This window comes from Thamnophis elegans, chromosome Z, assembly GCF_009769535.1.
Source record: "Thamnophis elegans isolate rThaEle1 chromosome Z, rThaEle1.pri, whole genome shotgun sequence".
Taxonomy (NCBI): Eukaryota; Metazoa; Chordata; class Lepidosauria; order Squamata; family Colubridae; genus Thamnophis; species Thamnophis elegans.
Window position 1 is genome coordinate 105,947,828 of NC_045558.1, and position 22,214 is coordinate 105,970,041.

General features: G+C 39.8%; 1 protein-coding gene across 4 annotated transcripts in view; it reads right to left on the reverse strand.

Moving 5' to 3' along the window:
- Positions 1-22,214, reverse strand: part of SCAF1 (SR-related CTD associated factor 1) — a 38,055-nt gene that overhangs the window by 14,554 nt on the left and 1,287 nt on the right. For 2 of the 4 annotated variants that reach the window (XM_032237858.1, XM_032237859.1), the window contains exons 2-8: positions 20,928-21,035; positions 20,413-20,573; positions 13,314-13,380; positions 11,683-11,804; positions 10,035-10,153; positions 5,555-5,667; positions 891-4,118 (exon numbers count right to left, since the gene is read on the reverse strand). In XM_032237858.1, coding sequence (XP_032093749.1) covers positions 891-4,118; positions 5,555-5,667; positions 10,035-10,153; positions 11,683-11,804; positions 13,314-13,380; positions 20,413-20,547 — 3,784 coding nt within the window. In that variant the 5' untranslated portion in view covers positions 20,548-20,573; positions 20,928-21,035. The remainder of the gene's footprint in view (positions 1-890; positions 4,119-5,554; positions 5,668-10,034; positions 10,154-11,682; positions 11,805-13,313; positions 13,381-20,412; positions 20,574-20,927; positions 21,036-22,214) is intronic. The other 2 variants (XM_032237860.1, XM_032237861.1) reach the window with 1 other exon arrangement.

A 22,214-nucleotide genomic window follows, 5' to 3' on the forward strand; every position in this document is an offset into this window, starting at 1 on the left:
TAAAACTATATCAACAGCATGCAAAAAAGTTGCTTTGGAGCAGGCATGGGTGTGCTTCCTTAACTCTCGTGGCTTTTGTGTGTGTGGGGTGGGGTGGGGGATTACACAAATAACATGCAAGTCCAGGAAAAGGTGCCCACAACTCTGTGAAGCATGTTTGCATTCAAAGTGCTGTGTATCCCTATTAACCACCCTCTTCCCAGCATGACAGTCTGTCAATTTAATTCAGGTTTCAAGATCCCATTAAGGATACTGGGAGATCCTCTGAATATCATACTTCACGAAGAGTTAAACCTTAATAAGGATCATACTATTCTGCAATCAAAAAACAACTATTTCTTAAGTCAGTTTCCAACAGGGAGAGCTCAGTACTCATCATTTCTACATTAGTGATTGTCAAAACTACATTCTAAAAAGGGCACTCAGTACTTGTAACAAAAAGTGTTATAAAGGATCTGGAACTTCTGGTAAGAGGAAAGAAGAAGTATTTATTAACTTTCTCCTTCTTCAGCTTGTTTTTTGTAATTCATGTTGTTAACTGAGTTCCCAGTGCAAATTCCTAAGCTTTTTATTGCAGGGATTTTTCAGATAGCAAAAAACACTTGATCACAATCAATAGCAAAAAATATCTGAGCTACCCAAGCCTGAATTGAATCTGATCAATCAGCCTTTTCATAATCTCTAAGTATAAATCCAAATAAATCCCACAAAATAAATCTCCTTTTTTAAAAAAAGGAATGTTGTTTTTGGAACACCTAACTTGGTCTCAGATTTGCAAACTGCAAATTGACCTGCAATAAATTGAAATCGCCCCCCACAAAACCCTACGTAACAGAATCTCCCCCAACATAAACACATACACACAAACACACCACCACCGTGATACCTACATGCCAATACACCACTAGTGCAGTCTACTCCCCCCTGCAGATTCCATGACATGGGAGCAGGGGGTTGGGGCAAACTACGGGGCTGATGGAGTGGCTGCGGCAGTAGCTGCTCCTCTTTGGGTTCAGACAAACTGTCTGCTTCCGGCTCATCAGCTGGCACCCTGGGCTGCTCAACAGGGGGATCCTCGGGAAGGAAGGAGACGTCGGGTGTCTTACAGCTGCTGTCTACTGTCTGGGAATCAGGTGTGAGTTCCTGGCCTGGGGCCAAGGGCTGAGGACTTGGTGGTTTGGCTGTACCCCCAGATTTTTCCGAGCCAGACCATGAAGGCTCCTCCTTGACCCTCAAAGGGCTGATTGCACCCTGACTGCAGCTATCAGCCTTGGATTTCTTCAGCCCAGTCTTCACTTTGAGTTTCTTCTTTTTCTTGGGTTCTGAGGCACCCTTGGGCTTGATGCCTTTCAGTTTCTTCACCCCCATTTTAGTTTTTAGTCCTTTCATTTTTTTGGGCTTGAAGCCTTGTTCTTTGACATCAGTTATTTCACCTTGGCCTGCTGCTGGTGCCCCAACCATTAACACCTTCTCCTCTGACTTGAGGAATGGTGAGCGGCTCTCCTTGTCTCTGCTGAACTTTACACCAATAGAACCCATTTCCTTGACTGATGTTGTGCTACTCACCCCTTCCCGGATCAACACAGCTACCTTGGACTGGAGCTTCACTTTCCGACCAGATCCCAGCTTGCTACTTTCTTTGTGACTTCCAGCTTTGATCTTTTTCCCTGCTTTGTCTCTGTCAGCTCTGGCTTTTTTTTCTATCTTGGGCAGTTCTTGCTGCTCTGAAGTAGGAGGCCCCTCCCTCAGCTTTTTTTTGTATTTCTCACGGGCGCTTGGGCGGTCCTCCAGATAGGCCCTTTTACGTTCCTTTTCCTTGCATATCTTTTGTTTGATGTCCTCCTCGGGCCTTTTATCTTTGCGTGATGGAATGGCATCCTCCTTAGGATTTAGCCTCATTGCATTAGATTTGGATTCTTCAGCAGGCTCACGATCTGAAAAGCAAGCATCAAAGCTCATGCCCTCAGAATCATAAAGCACCTCTCTCTTAGCACTTTCCGGTGTCTCCAAAAGTCTCTCCATCTTCTCCTGCTGGTTGACAGTAATGGTCCTTTTGATAGTGAAGAGATCGTTGTCATTGAGATCCTGGATTGAAGGTGGCACCACAGTTCTTGCATCTCTCCGTCGTTCCATCAAAGCTTTTTCAGGCTTGGGCTCCTCCAGAAGGTGGACCTCTCGCTCTTTGTCCTTAGATAACCGATGGGAGAGATGCTTCTCACGTGAGCGAGACTGAGAGCGCTTCTTCTTCTTTCTGCCACCTTCCCCACGATGTTTGTCTTTGTGCCTACTTCGATGAGCACGGCTGCTGCTCCGTGACCGAGAACGATGGCCACGGCGTTTCTCCTTTGACTTAGACCGCCCGCTTTTGTGCCGTTCAGCTGAGGTATGTGAGGATCCAACAGCAGATAGGCTGGTGCTAATTGAAGGGGACCAGGAGCGAGACGTTCGGTGATGTGAGCGGGACCTTGAGGTCCTGTGGTGTGAACGTCGACGCTCTTTAGATTTTGAGCGTGATTTTGATTTCTTCTTTGGGTTCCAGGAAGAGCCATATGTCTCCTTGGTTTTCGATGTCTTGCATTCTCTTGATCTTTTGCGTTCTCTTTTTGATTTCTTACATGAACCTGAACTAGAACCAGAGTGAGCTTTGGAGGCAGGGCGTTTGGGGGCAGGTGGAGGTGGTGGAGGAGGCAGAGGGGATGGAGCTTGATAGCGTTCTCGCCGCTGGGTTAGGATTTTCCGTCTCAAATCCACACCTTTCCAACGTGGATCCGGCTGGTTTTCATTAAAATCAATCTGCAAGGCTCCTTCCTCATCAGAGTCTGCATGCAGTGATAAGAAATCATCTCCTTCCACCACCCGGAGAGTTCGTGGCTCAGCTGGCCGGCATCTACTTCGAAACAATCGAATGGGACTATACCGCTCATCCTCTGGCTGGACAATCTCGCCTTCTTCTATTTCTGATTCACCGCCACCACTTCCATCCCATTCCACTGATGATCTGCGCCCAGCCCGAGGATGTCCACCTCCTTTGGACATTTTATCTCCACCTCTCAGCTTCGCATTTCCAACCGTCACCACCTCTAAGGACACCTTCCCTTCCAGTGGAGTCTTGGCTTCAGCATCCAGGCACCCTTTGGGAGCCAAGTCCACCACGAATACCCGGCGGCATGGTTCCGGAGCTTTAGAGTCTCCCTGATCTGAGGGAAGTTCCTCGGGCAGGGTGGAATCAGCACCAGAAAGCCCTTTGCCCTCAGAACTCTCAGCAGGGCATGCTGCCTCAGTCTCATAGCCTCTGCTAGGTTCTGGTTCTGGTTCTGAATCATCTTGTCCTTTCTCTGAGCTTGGGAAATCTTGGCTCAAGCTGTTTTCATCGTAGATTCCAGCCAATGTTTCTGAAATGCGGCTGATGCTATGTGACATATCAGGGGGCTGCTGGTCATGGTCGTCGTCTTCCTCCTCCTCCTCCTCTTCCTCCTCCTCCTCCTCCTCTGGTGAAGGAGTACTAATAGAGGAGCTGGGGTTGGAGCCCGTGGGATCGAAGGGATCATATTTCTGGTCATGCCGCCCACCCTCTGCTTCTTTACGGGGGGAATCCCCGAAGCCAAAATCACCATTGAGATTATCTTCATCAGTAGGGTGGAAAGGGTCATAAATATCTAAGTCTGGGGAGTGAATGGGGGGGCAGGGATTGGAAGAACCACCATCTTCACCAGGCAGGCCTTGATGGCAGGACATGGAAGAAGAGGATGAAGAGCAAGAGGATGAAGAAGAGGTGCTGGAATCAGCCTTATCCAGGGAGCTACCAGGTGGTGGCTGAGACCGTTGCTGAGATTCAGACTCTCGACCAGCAGTACTTTGTGGACGTTGTTGTCCCCCAGTAGAGACTCCCATGCCAATTCCCAAAGTCATGGCCAAACAGGGTGAAGAAGTCCTGTCTGCTTTAGGGGACTGCAAAACCTTGCTTCTCTCTAAATCAGAAGTCCAAGTAGCCCTGTCTGTTCTATGCACAGGCAGAATTCCATGTGGGTCTAGAACATAGGGTTGCTCTGAAACCGAAGGGTGACCAATTTGGGAGGCTCTACTTCCTCTCCAGCAGGGGGAAGATGATCCAAGGCAAGCTGTAAAAGCAAATGAAGTTATCAGAAACACACCAAATTCATTTTTACAAAGAAATCTGCATTATAAGATAAATTAACTCTTATAACTTGTTTCTCAAACATTATTAAGTTTAACAATACTGAAAGGCACCACATTGGTGAAGGTTGTTGTGTTCTATTAGTCCATTATACAAGCTGCTCCTAAACAGCCTAGATCTAATTTCTTACAAACCAGTTCCTGGATTATGCAGCACTAGGACTTAATGTTACTGTACAGGCTCTCACCAGCAGTAGTAGTTTCAGATTCTAGGCTGGCAGGCAGGGAAATTTGAGGGATCAGGGACAGGACACATCTTGAATATTTCTGGAAGATTCCCCATGTAAAAGAAAAAAATCTGGACTAAATGTACAATTAGTCCTTGACTTACAATTATTCATCTAGTGACCATTTGAAGTTATAACATTAAAAAGTGACATGACCATTTTTCACCCTTACAACCACTGCTGCATCCCTGTGGTCACATAATCAAAATTAAGATGTTTAGTAACTGGCGTGTATTTTTGATAGTTGCAGTGTCTCGAGGTTTTGTGGTCACTTTTCCGACCCTGTGACAAGCAGAGTCAATAGGGAAACCAATTTCACTTAACAACTGTATTACTAGGTTAATAACTGCAGTGATTCACTTAACTGTGGTAATAAAGGTCATAAAATGGAACAGAACTCACTTAATACCTGACTTGCTTATCAATGGAAATTTTGGTTCAATTGTGATTGTAAGTTGAGGACTAGCAGTATTTGAAAATTTAGCTCCTTATATCAAAACATACATAGCTCTGAACTGGAGAAAGGGACTAACAGATTAACACTTTTTTGTCTAACTGCTAGGCTTGCCAGCCCAGTTTCCCTGGCCATAATATAAAATTGTTGGTGCCAGATCAACAAAATGAGCATGAACAGAAGGCCTGAAGATTCCTCCCTTTCTTTTTTTGTCCTTACTGGTAGTTCTTTACTTATAACCATAATAGAGTCTAGCCGACACAGTCTAAGTCTTGGCAGTCATAAAGCTGGTCACTATACATTTTTATTTTATTGTTTTTGGGGGGGGGGGGCAGTCATTAAGCAATTGCGACAGTCATAAAACAAATGGTCATAAAATGAGCCAATGGTTTGCCATGGGCCAGTTTTCCCAAAAACTGAAATTAACTATCAGGTTAATGTTGTAAAATGAGGAAATGTGACCACAGGACACTGCAAGTGACCAAAAATATGGGCCGCTTGCTCAGCATCCAAAATACAGCCACACGAGAGGAAGTGAAGGTGGTCATGAGAACGTTGGAACTGCATCATATGTACTCCTGAGGTGGTTTGAATGGTTGGTAAACAACCGGTCGTAAGTCAAGGGCTACCTGCATTTCTATCCTCATTTGCATATGCACACACAGGCAAGCCCACCCACCAGCCTTTTGTCTCCTCCAGGACAGGTTCCTTCTGGAGATGCCTGAGAGTGCACCGATGTCCTCCAGTCGCACTTCAGCCACCAGCTCCACTTCCTCTATATCTTCATCTCCACTGTTGAGAAATAAAGAAAATTAGGACATTCCTTCTATTTGTCCTTTCAGAGAGCCCGTGTTTATTTTATTTATTCATAGCCCACTTTTATTATTTTTACAAACAACTCAAGGCCATAACATTCCTAGCATAACTTCCTCTTTCTCTTTTCTGCACCACAACCCTGTGACGTGGGTGGGCTGAAAGAGAGTAACGGGCCCAAGGTCACCCAGCTAACTTTCATGGCTAAGGCAGGACTTGAACTCAGAGTCTCTTGCTTTCTAGTCTTTATATTAAAGTTTCAAAAAAGTAGAAACCCTATATAACTTAAGATCCTAGCAAACATAGAAGCCTAAGGATAGTGCCTAATCAGCAAATAGGAACTTATGCCCTACTCTGCACAAAGTTACCAAGAGTGGCATTTTATAAACTTCATTGAAGAGCTGGATCAATTTACAGCTACATCTCCACTGACCTCTACAGGTCAAATAAGATATTTTGACCTTGTGTACTTAAAATCTATCTCCTTCCTCATTACGGATGCCTTCAGGATTAGGATTTGCAACCAACAGCATCCTGGAACACATAGATATAATAACTGGCTGAAATCTCCAGCTTCTTGAGATGCAAGAAAGCAAGAGGCAATTGAAGCTGCTCGAGTGAAGATACAATGAGCATCTAAAGTCAACAAATGGCAAAATCAGAAATTCACCAACGAAGTAATAAGGCAGATTTATGTCAGTCTTCTAGCTACCTTGTGCTGTTTACAGGAGAGGGTCTTCCCTGAGCATCTTGTGAAATTCAAATCCAGATCTGTGTATCAGGTAATTGCTCTTCTTTACTCGGCTTTGAAACCAGTGTTTTTCAAAGATAACATCTTTAATATGTGTGGCCTTCCATTCCCAGAATTCCCTGGCAAACATGGGAGTGGAAGCCCACATATTTTAAAGATGCCAACATTTAACATTTAACATCTCTTTAGAGCATGTTGTTGTTGCTACCAAACAAGAACAATATTACAAAAGAACAGTTTACTCTTAAGTGGTGAGACATAGTTTGGTCTACTTAAGACACCAGGCTAAAAATGGGGAGACCATTAATTTGAGTCCTGCCTTAGCCATGAAAACCATCTGAGTGACCTTGGGCCAGTTAACCTCCCTCAGCCCAGTTCACCTCACAAGGTTGTTGTGGTGAAAATTGGAGGAAGGTGTGTTGGGTATGTTTACTGTCTTGAGAAGTGTAAAAATAATAAAGGCAGGATACAAATAGATTTTAAAAAATCTGGTCCTGACCTCAGATTTTCTAACCAGTTTCTCTTGGCTTTTCTTCTAACTGGTGTTGTATCAGATACATAAATTATTTAATAGCGATTTATAAAGGTTGTGATCATAAAAACCAATTGAAAGCAAGCAATTGCAACCTAAATTACTTTCCATCAGAACAAGGGAGTCAATCCAGCAAATCAACATCTCTTTTCAGAAGCAGTTGCCTCAAGTATTTCTCTTGCAGTGACTAGGATGCCACCATGGTCCCCAATTCTAAAACGATACTAAATCTTCATAACCAAAACCTGGCACAATACCCAAGTTCTTAACCAGTGTGACTGGGTGGGTATGGTCAACTTTTTTCACTTTTTAAAGCATTTTTCTCTGCTAGTTCGAGCGAATAGGCAGGGAAAAAATGCTTTAAAAAGTAGGGAGAAAGCTTCCCACGATTGCACGGTTCACAACTGAGCCGTGTGATCCTCGGAAGCTTTTTTTTACTACCAGTTTGCAGAACCAGGGACAATCATCCCTACCAGTTCGGCTGAACCGGGGGGATTTCACCCGTTTTTAACCTAATAATCAATACCTTCCAGGGAAAAAACAACCCAGATCAGATGTGGGTTTCTACTAGTTTGGACCGGTTCAGCCGAGTGGATAGTAACTTGGCCTGCCACATCCCCGAACTGGTTCTCTCACAGCTGCCATCTTGGTGTTTTTTTTTCTTTACTACTGTGTATGTGTGCATAGCACACATCAAGCGGGCACATGGGTGCCGTGCGTCCCTGAGCAAACCGGCAGTAGCAGCAGCCAGAACACAGCCCTGACCCAGATGTTTCATAAGCAATTGCTAGCCTAGCCAAAAGTCAGAAATTCTGAAACGTGGAAAGCATTAAATTTTGAGCAACTTCCATAGAGGAATTTTAAATAGTATAGTACATGTGAAGAATAATGTTGGTTATGCATCTCAGCATATCTAGGAGGTGCTTCAACAGGTTTTCCACCTTGGTTGAATTTCCTAAGATCACAGTGCAGGTAGTATTCCACTACAACTAAAATGGAATCGGTCTATTATAGTCACAAGTGGGGGTGGCTGTTAAGTGAGATAGTCTTGATTAACAACCGTGTTCTCTGCTCTCTCTGATGCCCCCATTAAACTGACATGCAGGTTGTTAAGTAGGTTATAGGGTACCTTATGGGGTGGGTGGGCAGCTGGGTTCATAAAGGAGGCAGACAAGCAGCAAAAGCAGCCTATCAGGGAGGAAGAGATCAGCTAAATTAGACCCCAACACCATGTTCCAGAGCCAAAGAGGCTTCCAAACAAGCCTCTGTATTTGGGCAATGAAACCATACTTTGAACTGGGCCTCTCTCTAGTCTGCCTCAACCCCTTTTAACCACCTAATTTGCTGAATTTACTGTATGTCTGGAAGGAGGGTGGCAAAGTCTGCAAGTTACGTAATTTTGCTTTCAGTGTTCAGTTCAGTAGCTAGAACACAAAACATGCATCCTGATTTAGAGGAGTCCTAGCGAGGTTCTAAAGGGAGTCAGGTAAGCAGAAAAACAGCTTTTCAAGGACTCACCTTCTGCTGCAGCTGGCCATTTGCTGCATGTGTTGTCACCCACCAAGATAAGTAACTTACAGATTGGAGGGCAGAGATTGAAGGGTACAAACGGAAGGGGAAGAGCAACAAGGCTGCCCCCAAGTTTTTTTTTTCTTTTTCTTACTGAAGAAATGTTGGTTTGTAGGGGAGGGAATTATTTTGGGAAGCTCCTCCTGAAGCTGCTGCCTTTACGTGCAGTTAGCCGGTTCACCAAAGCCTCCCAAGAACCAGAAGAGTTTTGCAGCCTCCCAACCATCAGCTGATCAGGGTAGAAAGCTTTAAAAGCAGCAACTCATTTCCTTTCCACTAGGAACTGTCAGCACTCTGAAAATGGCAGCTGCTTCCAAGAGGCACAGGGAACAGGCCCAATCGCTGTGAGATCTCAATAGGGCGGGATGGGGGGAAAGTGGGTGGCTGGAGTGAGTCAGTCATAAGGCAAATGACTATAGGGCCACTGCAGCAGCCATAACTTTGAAAGGGATTATATGTAGGTTTGGGAAGGTCTGTCATAACTTTGAACTGCCATTAAGTGACTGGTCATATCTTGAGCCGAGGTGGCGCAGTGGTTAGGGTGCAGTACTGCAGGCCACTTCAGCTGACTGTTACCTGCAGTTCAGCGGTTCTAATCTCACCGGCTCAAGGTTGACTCAGCCTTCCATCCTTCCGAGGTGGGTGAAATGAGGACCCAGACTGTGGGGGCGATATGCTGACTCTGTAAACCGCTTAGAGAGGGCTGAAAGCCCTATGAAGCGGTATATAAGTCTAACTGCTATAGACTACCTGTACAATACGGCAGGTACGGTCCCAGGTTCCATTCAAACCCTTATTACCGATACAGAAAATCACTTATTGATATCAAGGGCTATTACTTATTTGTTTTATTTAGGCACTCCCTGATTCCAGCAGATTTGAAAAACAAAGAGATATTAAAAATTACAATATAAACATACACCTTTTAACAGATGGCATAAAACAAAGATCATGCATCCAGCAGAAGCTCCAAGCACCTCAGCCCAAAATGTCAGTGAGCCAGATCTTTAAGGGCCTGTAGAATACAGTCAGGATTGCCATTCCATTTCTTCAATATTACTTTTTAGAATAATTCCGAAATGGCCCTTTGATTTATATAACACACATTTCTGAATTTATTTAGTAAGCATTGTTATTCTATTACAGTCTATTCCCAACCTGTGACTGTATTGACCTGATGTGTCAGATTATAACTCCATAATGGGATACAGACGGATGGGACAGATAGGACCCACAGGCTGAGATAATGGGAATTCCAGTCCATCTGTTTGGGGGGGGGAGGTGACTCCATCATATCAACATGTTTAATTTATTACATTTTTAAATGTCTGATCAGCAATAGCCCTTTAAATGGTACCATAGCCCTCCAGGCAGTTTATTGGAGTTTCTGAAAGCAGATTAAATTTCCAAGATGTCATAGTTCATCTCATAGTTTCAGTGGCATCATGCACTTCATCTCTTGCAAGATCGCAGCTTGAGAAGATTCCCACTTACTAAACCGCTTGGGCATCTATGGAGCTCTCGACTTCCCGGGGCATATGATATGACCAGTCCAGATAATTCAATATTCCAGCAAAGGTAGGCATTATACCAGGAGGAGGAGCCTGAAAAACCTGAAAGAACGGAAAATGGCATCATCAGCACAAAAATAAACCAGAGCCCCCTATATCCTCTCTATGGTGAAAAAGAAGGGGATGTGAAAAAACCAAATTAGTCTATTATCACCATAGTACACCTGCATATTGTATTGTATACAATGAAGCCTTCCACCCAAAGAAAACAAGTCCAGTATTCAAAAGAAATGACTTGGAAAATGAAACTTGCATGGAGGTGCTTGTATAGGTAGTCCTTGACTTACAACCACAATTGGCATTGGAGCTCTGTCACCAAATGATAACAGTTATTAAGTGAGTGGCATCGGTACTATGACTTTTTATCGCACTCATTAAGCAAATCACCATGGTCATTAAGTGAATGATATTAGCTGCGGTGGCACTGTATTCTAGGCAGTAGAGTGCAGTACTGCAGGCTACTTCTGTTGATCACTGGCTGCCAGCAGTTTGTCAGTTCAAATCTCACCAGCCTCAAGGTTAACTCAGCCTTCCATCCTTCCGAGGTGGGTAAAATGAGGACCCAGATTGTTGGGGGCAATAAGCTGACTCTGTAAACCGCTTAAAGAAGGCTGTAAAGCTCTGTGAAGTAGTATATACTGTATTTTTCGGAGTATAAAACGCATCTTTTCCCCTCAAAAAAAGATGCTGAAAATCTGGGTGCTTCTTATATATTGAATACAGCATTTTTTGCCTACTGAAATCCTCTCCCCCTTCATCAAAATGGCCATGCATAGCTTCTAGGAAGCTTTGAGAGAGCTCCTGGGGGCTGGTGAGGGCAGAAATGAGCAAAAAACGGCCCATTTTTGCACTCTGCAAACCTCCCCAAAATGGCTCATTTTTTGCTCAATTCCCCCCCGGAGCACTCTATAAGCTTCTTAAAGGCTAACCATGCCCCCTTTTTTACGCAAAACAAGCCCCTTTTCATGAAAAATGGCCCATTTTTTGCTCGTTTTTGCCCCCCCCTCCCCCAGGAGCACTGCAAGCTCCCTAAAGGATATTCATGCCTTTTTTTTGGGGGGGGAACAGTTTTGGGAGGTTTGCAGAGTGCAAAACCCTTTTTTTAAAAAAATTTCCTCTTCAAAACCTTGGTGCGTCTTATACTCCGGTGCGTTTTATATTCCCAAAACATATGGTAAGTCAAAGTGCTATTGCTATATGGTGGTTAAGCAAATCTGGCTTTCCCTTCTGGCCTTGTTTGCCACAAACCTCCTGGGAAAGTAACAAATGGCAATCATGTGACCCCAGTACATTGCAACTACCATGGATCTATGTTGGTTGGCAGGTGCCCAAATTTTGATCACAAAACCACAGAGTTGCTTTGAAGAATAAGTTTTTTATTTTCAGCACCATTATAATTTTGAATGGTTGTTAAACTAATGGTTGTTTGTCAACGAAATCTATAGTCGAATCAGGGATATCTGTTATCTATTACAATGACTGGTACTTGTAAATCTCTTCAATTAGATATGTTTGTTTTATCAATATGTTCCACATCATAATATGAATAATCATACGAGATTGCCACATACCTCACCCATTGGACCATTTCTATCATAGGCCAAGGCAGAGTCCCCAGTTCCCAGCCAGCTTCCTCCAAAACCTTCAGATCTAGAATTCCAACACCATTTACTTTGACTTGTGCACTTGCATTCTGCATTTGGAAATGAAAACAAAGTGTGTACATTTTGTAACCAACTATAGCAGGGGTCCCAAACCCCTGATCCGTGGACAGTTACCAGTCTGCAGCCTGTTGGCAACCAGGCCGCACAAGTGACAAGCAAGTGCGGAAGGCTCCATTTGCACCAGCGGCGTGTAAACAACCCCCCCCCCCCGCCATTGCTGCCAGTTCACAGAGCTGGAAAGGTTGGGGACCACTGGACTATAGTATGTCATAATACAACTGACTTCATATAATATGTAATTTTAAATAGTGCCTGCATATTAAGAATATCAATTGATAGTGTATGAATCAGCTGGCTTCAGGTATGCACAAGTACCTTCTTTTTGGTTTCTTAAAAAGAATGTATATACCAAGATTGCTTAACAACAAATTAGCTACACTTAATTTTTCAATGACCTTTAAGTCACCATTAAAACTATAACCAGTATATTGAGACCCACCAAATCCATGCAGTCACAAATTTGCTTGAATGGCCTGAAATAAGATGTTATCTCTCAATTTGCTATCTGTAATAAGGAAAAAGTAGTATCTGTTTTATGTAAGAATGGCAAAGTGACAGATGGTGAAAGCTTTGAGCATGTTGGGAAAATGTTATAAAAATGACTACAGGTAGTCCTCAACTTATGACCACAAAATTTCTGTTACTGAAAAAGAGAGTTGTTGAGTTTTGTCCTACTTTAAGACTGTTCATGGCCCAGCTCTTAAGTGTTTCCGGCTTCCCTATTGCTATTTTACTTGTCAGAAAGTCACAAAAGGTGATCACATGACTCCGGGACACTGCAACAAGTCATAAATACATGCCAATTGCAAGTGTCCAAATTTTTATCATGTGACCATGGAGATGCTAATACAATGTGAAAAAGGTAATAAATCATTGTCTTTAGTGACATTATAACTTCTAATGATCACTAAACAAATGATCGTAAGTTGAGGACTACCTATATAGAGCTGCTGCATGTCTCAGCCAGGCAGATTTTTTCTCAAACCCTTCATATATTGGCTTTCATGCAAAGAAATTATCCACCTTTACACCAGAGATACATAGTATCCACATTCTTCATCAATGGCCATGCGTGATGGGATTGCTAAGAACTGAAATCCAGCATATTTGGAGGACAACAGTTCTGCATTCTGGATTTACTATTTTGATTGTTTTGTATTTGGGTGGTATGAGGAAAGCATTCTGAAAAAACTGAGAAATGCAGATACAAATCAAACATTTAAAAAAAAATATCTAAGGTAATACAGTAATTGAGAAAACATTTTAATTTGAAAGATTGAATTATTAAACCAATTTACATAACTGCTCATTTCACAAAAAAAGTGACTTTGGGTTGCCTAAAAGATATGGACTTCCTTCTAGGGTCTGACAGTTTATGGCAGATACAGCGCTAACTTTATGGCCTTCTATAGATAGTCTAATGATGTAGGTAAACAATTCTGATGCTGATATCACCCTGCCATTCTAGTTTTTAGTACCTTTCTCACTAGCTGGATCTTTCAGTTCCCCTGCTAAGCCGCTGCCCACAGCCTGCTGCAAAGCTTTCTGTGAAGACAGGAGACAGAGACAGTTATCAGTTACTGTGAAATATCAAACATGGCAATTGCCAAAAGATCAATTAAATATAATCAACATATTTTATAGTGATTACTAAGCACTTCTACAAGGAAGAATTGTGTGAGACACAAATGCAAAGGGACAAACATCTTATACACCCACCACACAAAATAAATAAAAGGCATAAACAAGTAATTTTCATTTTCATTCCTAAGGTTCTCTTTACACAATTATAAAACAAACATCAGCTACTGTATTGCAAGAAACTACCAGAACTGAAATTTACATATGTATTATAAGGAATGGAACATTATCACAATTTACATAATCTAATGAAGTTAAATTCTTCTATGTGTAGTCCTTAACTTACAATAACAATTGAGACGAACATTTCTATTTGCTAAGCAAAACATTTAAGTGAGTTTTGCCCCATTTTATAACTTTTTTGCCACAGTTGTTAAGTGAATCACTGTTCAGTGAATCATACGATTGTTAAGAGTATCTGGCTTTTCCAATTTGCTTGTCGGGAGAAAGCCGAAAAGGTTACAAATGATGATCCCATGACGCTGGGATAGTTCAACTGTCATAAATATATGCCAGTTGCCAAGTGCCCAAATTTTGATGATGTGAACATAGGGACACTCTAACAGTCATGTGAAAACCAGTCACCTTTTTTTAATGCAGTTGTAACTTTGAAGCTCACTCCGCTTCAAAGCACTAGGGATTCGAACCGCTGAACTTTCTGATCAACAAGCTCAGCATCTTAGCTGCTGACCCACCACGTCCTTTTAACTTTGAATAGTCACTAAACAAATGTTGTTAAGTCAAGGACTACCTGTATTAAAGTCAGACTTGTAAATTAATATTCATTTTAGGTGATAGGAATTTTGCTCAGACAACTAGGGCTTATCCAAAATTTCTTTTTTTTAGTTTATCTTCAATCTTTAATCAGACCTGGACCTTTTACAACTCAACAGAAATGAAAAACAGCTGATGTGGTATCCATCTTCAAAAATGAGGGGGTGGTGGGAACAGATCCAAGAAATTACAGACCAATCAACCTGACATCAATACCTGGGAAGATCTTGGAAAAGATAATCAAGAAATAAATCTGCAAACACCTAGAAGTAAACAAAGTTATAACTGGAAGCCAACATGGGCTTGTCAAAAACAGATCATGCCAAACAAATCTTATTTCATTCTTTGACAACGTGACTATATTAGTGGATCAATGAAATGCTGTGGATATAGTGTAGTTAGATTTCAGTAAGGCATTTGACAAAGTAGACCACAACCTAATTCTTGGTAAGTTAGAAAAATGTGGGATAGACAGCACCACCACCAGATGGACTTGTAACTGGCTGACATACTGTTTTCAATGTATAGTCCTTAATGGAACTACATCCTCATGGAGGGAAGTAAGCAGTAGGATACCCCAAAGTTCCATTTTTGGCACAGCACTCTTCAATATCTTCATAAACAATCTAGATGAGGGAATAAAAGGGGAACTCAACAAATTTGCAGAGGACATTAGGCTGGCAGGAATAGCCAACACACCAGAAGATAGGCTCAAAATCCAGATGGATCTCGACAAGACTTGAATGCTGGGCCCTACTAACAAAAGGAAATTCAATGTAGAAAAAAGTAAGGTTTTATACTTAGGCAAGAAAAAAACAATTGTATAGGTATAGACTATGTGAAACTTGGCGCAATACCAGTAATTGTGAAAGGGATCTTTGAATCCTACCGGCAATCCCTTAAATATGAGTGAACAGGGTATAGAAGCAGCCGAAAAAGCCAATACAATCCTAGGCTGCATTACTAGAGGGATAGAATCAAGATCACATGAAGTATTAGTGCCGCATTACAAAGTTTTAGTAAGACCACACTTGGAATACTGCATTCAGTTTTGATCACAATATAAAATAGATGTTGAGACTCTGGAAAGAGTGCAAAGAAAAACAAGGATGATTAGGGGGCTGGAGATTAAAGTATATATGAAGAACGGTGGCAGGAATTGAGTATGTTTAGTCTAGTGAAAAGAAGGACTAGGTAGACATGAGAGCAGTGTTCCAATGTCTAAGGAACTGCCACAAAGATTAAGGAGGTCAATATATTTTCCAAGGCACCATAAGGCAAGACAAGAAACAACGCATGAAAACTAATCAAGGAGAAAGCAATCTAGAACTAAGGAAAAAAATTATAACAATTAGAACAATCAACCAGTGGAATGGTTTGCCTTCAGAAACTGTAGGTACCCCATCACTGGACACTTTTAAGAAGAGACTAGACAACCATTTGTCTGAAAGGTATAGGGTCTCCGGCTTGAGCAGGGGGTTGGACTAGATCTCCAAGGTCCTTTCCAACTCTGTTATTCCATGGTTTATGTTCTATATTCTAATCTACTCCATATGTTCTGTTCAGCACAAAAATGAACGAAAATTCTAGTAGCCATGACAGTTGCAGTAAAGATCTGCTTTAATACTATTGATTTAACTTTGAACTGCATTTTATGCCTAACCAAGATATAAAATTGCCCACTTGATCTACTCTACTGCTTCAAGATTTCAGGTCTGTTCCTTTTGGTATTCTTTTTAGCACAAGCACTCTTATGCCAAGATAGTCTGTTTTCTTTGGAAGATAAAGTGAAAGCGGCTTAGAGGACTGTGAGAGGGCAGCCTGTTCAGAAAAGAGCCAGCACCTGTGTTGCTTTCATTCTGTCTCTTTAAGACCTCTACACAGCCAGCAGGACAACGCTGACTATAAAAATTGAAGCTGGTGTGATGTTATGTTGGGGGAGTGGGGGGAGAGGTGTGTTTATGAATAAAACAACCAGAAAGAGAATTTTCTTTAGCAGTAAAACCCCAAATTGACTTCAACCCCAGCTGAGCCCCAAATTTCCATCGCTAAGTGAAACAGTTGTTAAATGAATTTTGCTCCATTTTAAAACTTTTATTGTCAGCTGTTAAATGAATCACGGCAGTGTCAAACTAGTAATATGGTTGTTAAATGAATCTGGCTTCCCCATTTATTTTGCCTGTCAGAATATCACAAAACGTGATCACATGACTCTAGGACTGTGATGGCAAACCTATGGCAACACATGACCGGAGCGATATTGCCTGGTACGTGCAGCATTGCCCGTTCCTCTTCTGGGTTTCTGGCACACATGTGCATGTGACGATCAACTGGCTTTTGTGCATGCAGCAATGTGAAAACTGGAAGAGCTGCTCTTCCATTTTCTTGCGTGTGCATGCATGCTGGACAGTTGATCACCAGCATGTGCATGTGTGCCAGAAACCCAGAAGACTAGCTGGCCGGTGCATATGTGCATGCTGGAAACAGGAAATTTATTTTCAGGTGCATGGATGCATCCTGGGCACTCGTCTTCCAGGTTGTGGCCCAGACAAGCGTGCACATGCGCACTCCCTTTTTGGTACTTGGTGCCAAATAGGTTTGCCATCTCTTGCTCTATGAGCAAGTTGTCAAACATCCAAATTTTGATTAAATGACCATGGGTATGTTGCAACAATCATAACTATCATAGATTACTTTTTTTCAGTGCTATTGTAACTTCAAATGGTCACTAATTGAATAGTTGTAAGTCAAGGATCACCTGTACTTACGAGTAGTAGTTGGAGTAGTAGCAGCAATGGGGAAGAATGGAGTAATAGTGAATAATAATACCTCTGTGTGTGTGTGTTGATTAGGGGCGTGTTGCACTGGCTCTTTTGTGTTTTGAGCCCACTGAATTGGATACACTTAAAAGTACTTGCAACATGGTCACATTTTGTTCACGACAGGTTCCTAAAAAGTTTAGTTAAAAGTTAATTTTTAAAATGGAGTTTATTTCCAGGAAACATCTCCCTGGAAGCAAATATTTCAGACATGCATTGAAACTTTATTTTAATACAGTTAAAACCAGGAGCCCATTTCTGGTTCTAATAATCTTTGATCATAAAAAAACCTGAAAACTAATCAAATTTAACTGTGATAAAATTCTTTAAATTGGGAAAGTAACAGCAAGACACAGATTGATAACCAAGTAACACAGTGTATAGTGAGATTTTGTTCCAAAATTTCTTTTCCTGCATAAGAGGCAGTTGCTGTATTTTTTAAAATATTAGAAAAATACACACTTGAGCTGAGTAAAGAAAAAAAAAAGGAAATATGCAGTTACAAAGTAACAGTAAATTATTATAATGACATAAAGATGTTACACTGGATTTGCAAATGAAGCAGACTATCTTAATAATTAAAAGAGGTTATAAACAACAAACCAGAAGGATGACTTGAATAACTTTCTTATTTTGGATTTACAAAAGAGACATGTTAAAGTTTTGAAGAAATTTCTGAAAAACAACTAAGAGAAAATGAAAGGAAATCAAGTTCTAGGATGCTGTTTAGAAGAATTAAAAATCGAAACTGTTAAAAACATAGGAAAGAATATTAAGTTGAATTAGTGATCAAGGTTAAGCTTTTGCAGAATGAGAGAAAGTAATAAGTTACAGAGATTGCTTGACTTGTCATGACCAAGGGGAAAAGTCATTTCTTAATATATATTTTTTACTATTTCTTCTCTCTACTTTTTTCTTTTTCTATTATTGTTATTGTTATTGTTATTATTATTGTTATTATTATTATTATTATTATTATTTAGTTTGTATTGGTTTTTTTAGCTATGTATCTGTAAACATTAATAAAAATTAGTATTAAAAAGATAAATCATTATTTACCATACATCAAAAAGGCCCATTTTACATTGCTTTGGAAGCCCCATCAGTAATTGGGTTGCTTATTTAGAGAACACAAATCGATACAAAGCTGGGAGAAGAGCCATAAGGACTTCACAAATTCTTTTGAACTTAGTCAAAATTTAGTATGTTTTAGGTACAGAACAGATATATTATTAAAAACAAAACATCTCTCAGTATACTCAGGATATATCCCACTGAGCTTATGAAGCTCTTTCTACTATATTAAAGAAACTCAAATGATTATCCTCAGGAGCAGGAAAAGCTGAGATGGGCAACATGGTGCCCTCCATATATCCTTTTTTTAAAATGGCAAGGATTGCTGGGAGTTGAAACCCAATGTGAAGAAAGCAGCACAATGTTTATGTCTATTTTAAAATTACCTTGGGTAGGTGGCATGTAGCAAATCTGCATTTAATTATTCACATGTATTTCAATAAAATCTAAACAGTGATGAAATCACGTAAACATTTAAGAATCCAATTATTACAAAATATTCAGAGAGATTCTCTTGCATGCTGGTTCAAAAACTGAAAATAAAATAAAGCAAGAGAAATTTGAATTACCATCAAGTCACTGGATGATTATGATTGGTATCCTTCCCAGTTAACCTACTTTAAAGAATAAACACTATGATAACCTACTAAGATGCAATAGAAATGATACTGCTATTTAGCTATTGTTGGTATTCTTAGAGGAGTGTTTATTAAAACATTTTGAATTTTGCAGTGTAATCACACATTCAATTTATAATTACCTAATGAAAATCCAACTGAGTTGAAACTAAGCAATAATATTTCTCGGACATGGCAGCAACACTATGGAATAGTGTTTCCTTTTGGAATCAGACTGGTTACCAGAGTAATTATTTCTTTTTTTGAAAATTGGCTTTTTTTAAACATTTTAGATTTGAGTTATCAACATGTCCTTCAATGGTGGAGTCATATTAACTTAAAATTGTTAAAATTTTAGGAATTATTTATTACTGTTTAATTTACCATGGACAAAAACAATCATCAGACTGAGTGGGTTCAGTAGCACCTACATTTAGTAAAATAAATGATCAAAAATAACATATTACTTTGAGAACTGAAAGTCTGATTAATAGCTCATGCTGCTCTGTTCTTGCTTTAATACCTTGAAGTGCTGTTTTCAAGAACAGAAAAATACTAAGAAACCATCCTGTTTATCTATCTATACTTACACCTATGCTTTAGCTTTTAGATTTGTATAATTCTAGCTATTTATTTCTCATCTATTTTTAATATAAGTATTTAATAAAATACTGTAGAAAAAGGAAAACATTCTACCTATTTGACTGGATCATGATTGAAATTTAGAGAGACAGCCAATTGAAATCAATTAATTTTCAGCATGATTAACAAAATTCCATTTCCTTTTGTTCAAACGTGTTTATTTTTTATTGAAAAATTCATTGTTTCAATGGATTTTAAATAAGTAACTCTAGATTTGTTCCTTTTTGATAATCTAGGCAATATGTTAAGATGCTGCATGAGACAAACTGTTTAATATTGATTAACTATTGCAGCAATGAAGTGTCATCTGAAGCAATGAAGTGTCATCTGATTCCTTGAAAATCTTAGATTCAAAAAAGTCTTAAGCTTTGAGATAAGAAATATAAGGTTGTTTTCCCCAAATATTTTGTACAACTTGATGTTTGCTTTTCAATTTTTAGGAGGCTTAAAAATTACTATTGGGGTATACCTGATGCTGCAATTGCAATGCTAAAAGGAACAAAATAAGGCATCATATCAAGTTCATTTTTACTAACTCTCAAATGCAGAACAGTCTTTTAATTTGTGATAAAAAATGAAAGATGATGCATAGATTTTCTAAGATGATAAGGAGATATGATGGCTTCCTGTCATGGCATTTTCTAGTTTACTGCATCTTTTTCCAGTGCTAGAATACTTTACTGTCATGTCACAATCGAAGAAATAAATGTTTTATAAATGAAGTTGTTTGTAGACACTCAGATAATACTTACAATCAACAGTACAAGGAATAGTCATGTTTATTGCAGAATTTAAAAGACCTGTGACTACATAATATAAAGAACACCATGTTGTCTGTACCAGCAGTACAAATTAATTTTGAACAAAATTACCCTGTGCACTGCTCTAATATGAACCAGTTTCTTTTGTTCCCTTTCCCTGTCACTATGAGTTTGTTACGCTGCAACAGTAAGAAACACCCCATCCATCATGCCATCCCATAATCTCTTAATAATTAGAGCGGCTATTACCAAAATGATAACGTGGCCAATACACAGGGTGCCTGATTGGTCCCAATCCGAATCAAGGGAAGGTTCACTGGCTGGCTTCTCACCACTATGTGCAGAACCCTCCCTGACTGGTGAGCGCTGATTTTCCTCTTCCATGTCTGCAGCGATACAAATCCTAGAAGCTGAGAGGAACAAGGGATTAATGAGAGTCCAGATTTAAGTACCGGTATTATAAGGAGTTCTTCTATTTGTATTTTTATTTCTATTTGTACTGAGGGAAAGCCACTACTCAATTTTGCACAAGGTACATTTAGTTATTTGAACTTCAAACCAGCTCCCAGAAGTTTCCCAAAAACTTGCCTGAAACCCATCATTCAAAACAGGATCTAGATTGTTCATAAATATGAAAGCAATAAGGAACATGAAATTATAAAATAATTATTGGTCCCTTAAAAATGTATCCTTAATTAGGTATTTCTAATTGTTTTCCAAACAAAGTGGTTGAAAATCACTAGGAAAGAGTATCAAACGCTTACCTCATTGGCAACTTTAAACCAGACAATTATTTCAGACTTAGCCAAAGCAGGGAAACTTATTTAAAACTGCTTGTTTATATACAAGCCCTAGCTTTGTAAAGCAGGTACCTATGGAAAAAAGGATAGCCTTCTATTATTCAGCACCTGAACTTCCATCTCAAAACAAATACCCACCTTTGAAGTATGGCCCTCACCATTCTATGCAAAATTTTGGTGGTCTTTAAGATAAGTTGTGTGCCCTTGCCATAATGAGTGAAGTAAGTATCCATTGTCTTATATATAAGACTACTGAGATAGGATCTCAGTGGAGATTCAGAGCAACTGACTTGAATCTGATGTCATGGTAAGCTGCTAGAACAGAACTGATTAAACAGACAACAATCAAATAAAATATATTAAGGGAAACAGCTTTTGCTTTTATGAACAGTGAGGTTAAATTTCAATGCTCATGGTCTCTTGATTAATTTTTCATATTACAACATCTATATCAGAAGGTACAAAATCCTTTCCCATTGTAACTATCCATCCAACAAATTTTCCTCTGCTATACCACTCTTTTATGTAAGGCATTTTCTCTATTTTTATAAATCCTGCAATTGCACTTAACTTCCCAATATTTGTCTATCTCGTCCCCAATTGTTTTTTCAAGGCTTGGTCCATTGCTCTTTTAAAAAGATGCCTCTAGAAAATTGAACGTCAAGAAACAGGAGCATAGTAGGAAAGCCCTCTGAAAATAATAGGAGTAAAGCCCAAGAAGTTGTGGTATCCCTGGTAGAGAACAGCTTCAAAATTGAATTCTTAGAGAGCAAAATATTTTTCTTGAATCTCTGAATTATGAAGATATTCAAGCTTGACTTTCTCACCTTTAATGAGGAAAAATATACTAGCTCCAAATAGGTTTTTTATTTCTCAATTCTTTATGTTTAATGAACCAGTTATCTGGCAGATGTGTAGAGCTTTGCCAGACTTTCATCCTATGACAGAAGGTCTATATAAGAAGCTTCAAACCATGTTTATTTTATATACCTAGCAAGTCAGTTATCCAACTCCTTAATTTACAGTTTATTTATTTCTAAAAATTCATTCCCGCATTGCTCTGTATTATTTCTTTAAGATCCTCCAAGGAACATTTCCTATTATCTTTTACCCTTTCCAAATCTTGATCCTCCATTTTTCTGCATTTCAAGCTAAGATCACACATAAATCTGCCCATTGTATTCAGTGCTTATTGGAATTCCAGTATTCTGATCTCACCTTGTTCAAGATATGTTATTCCAACCATTTAAT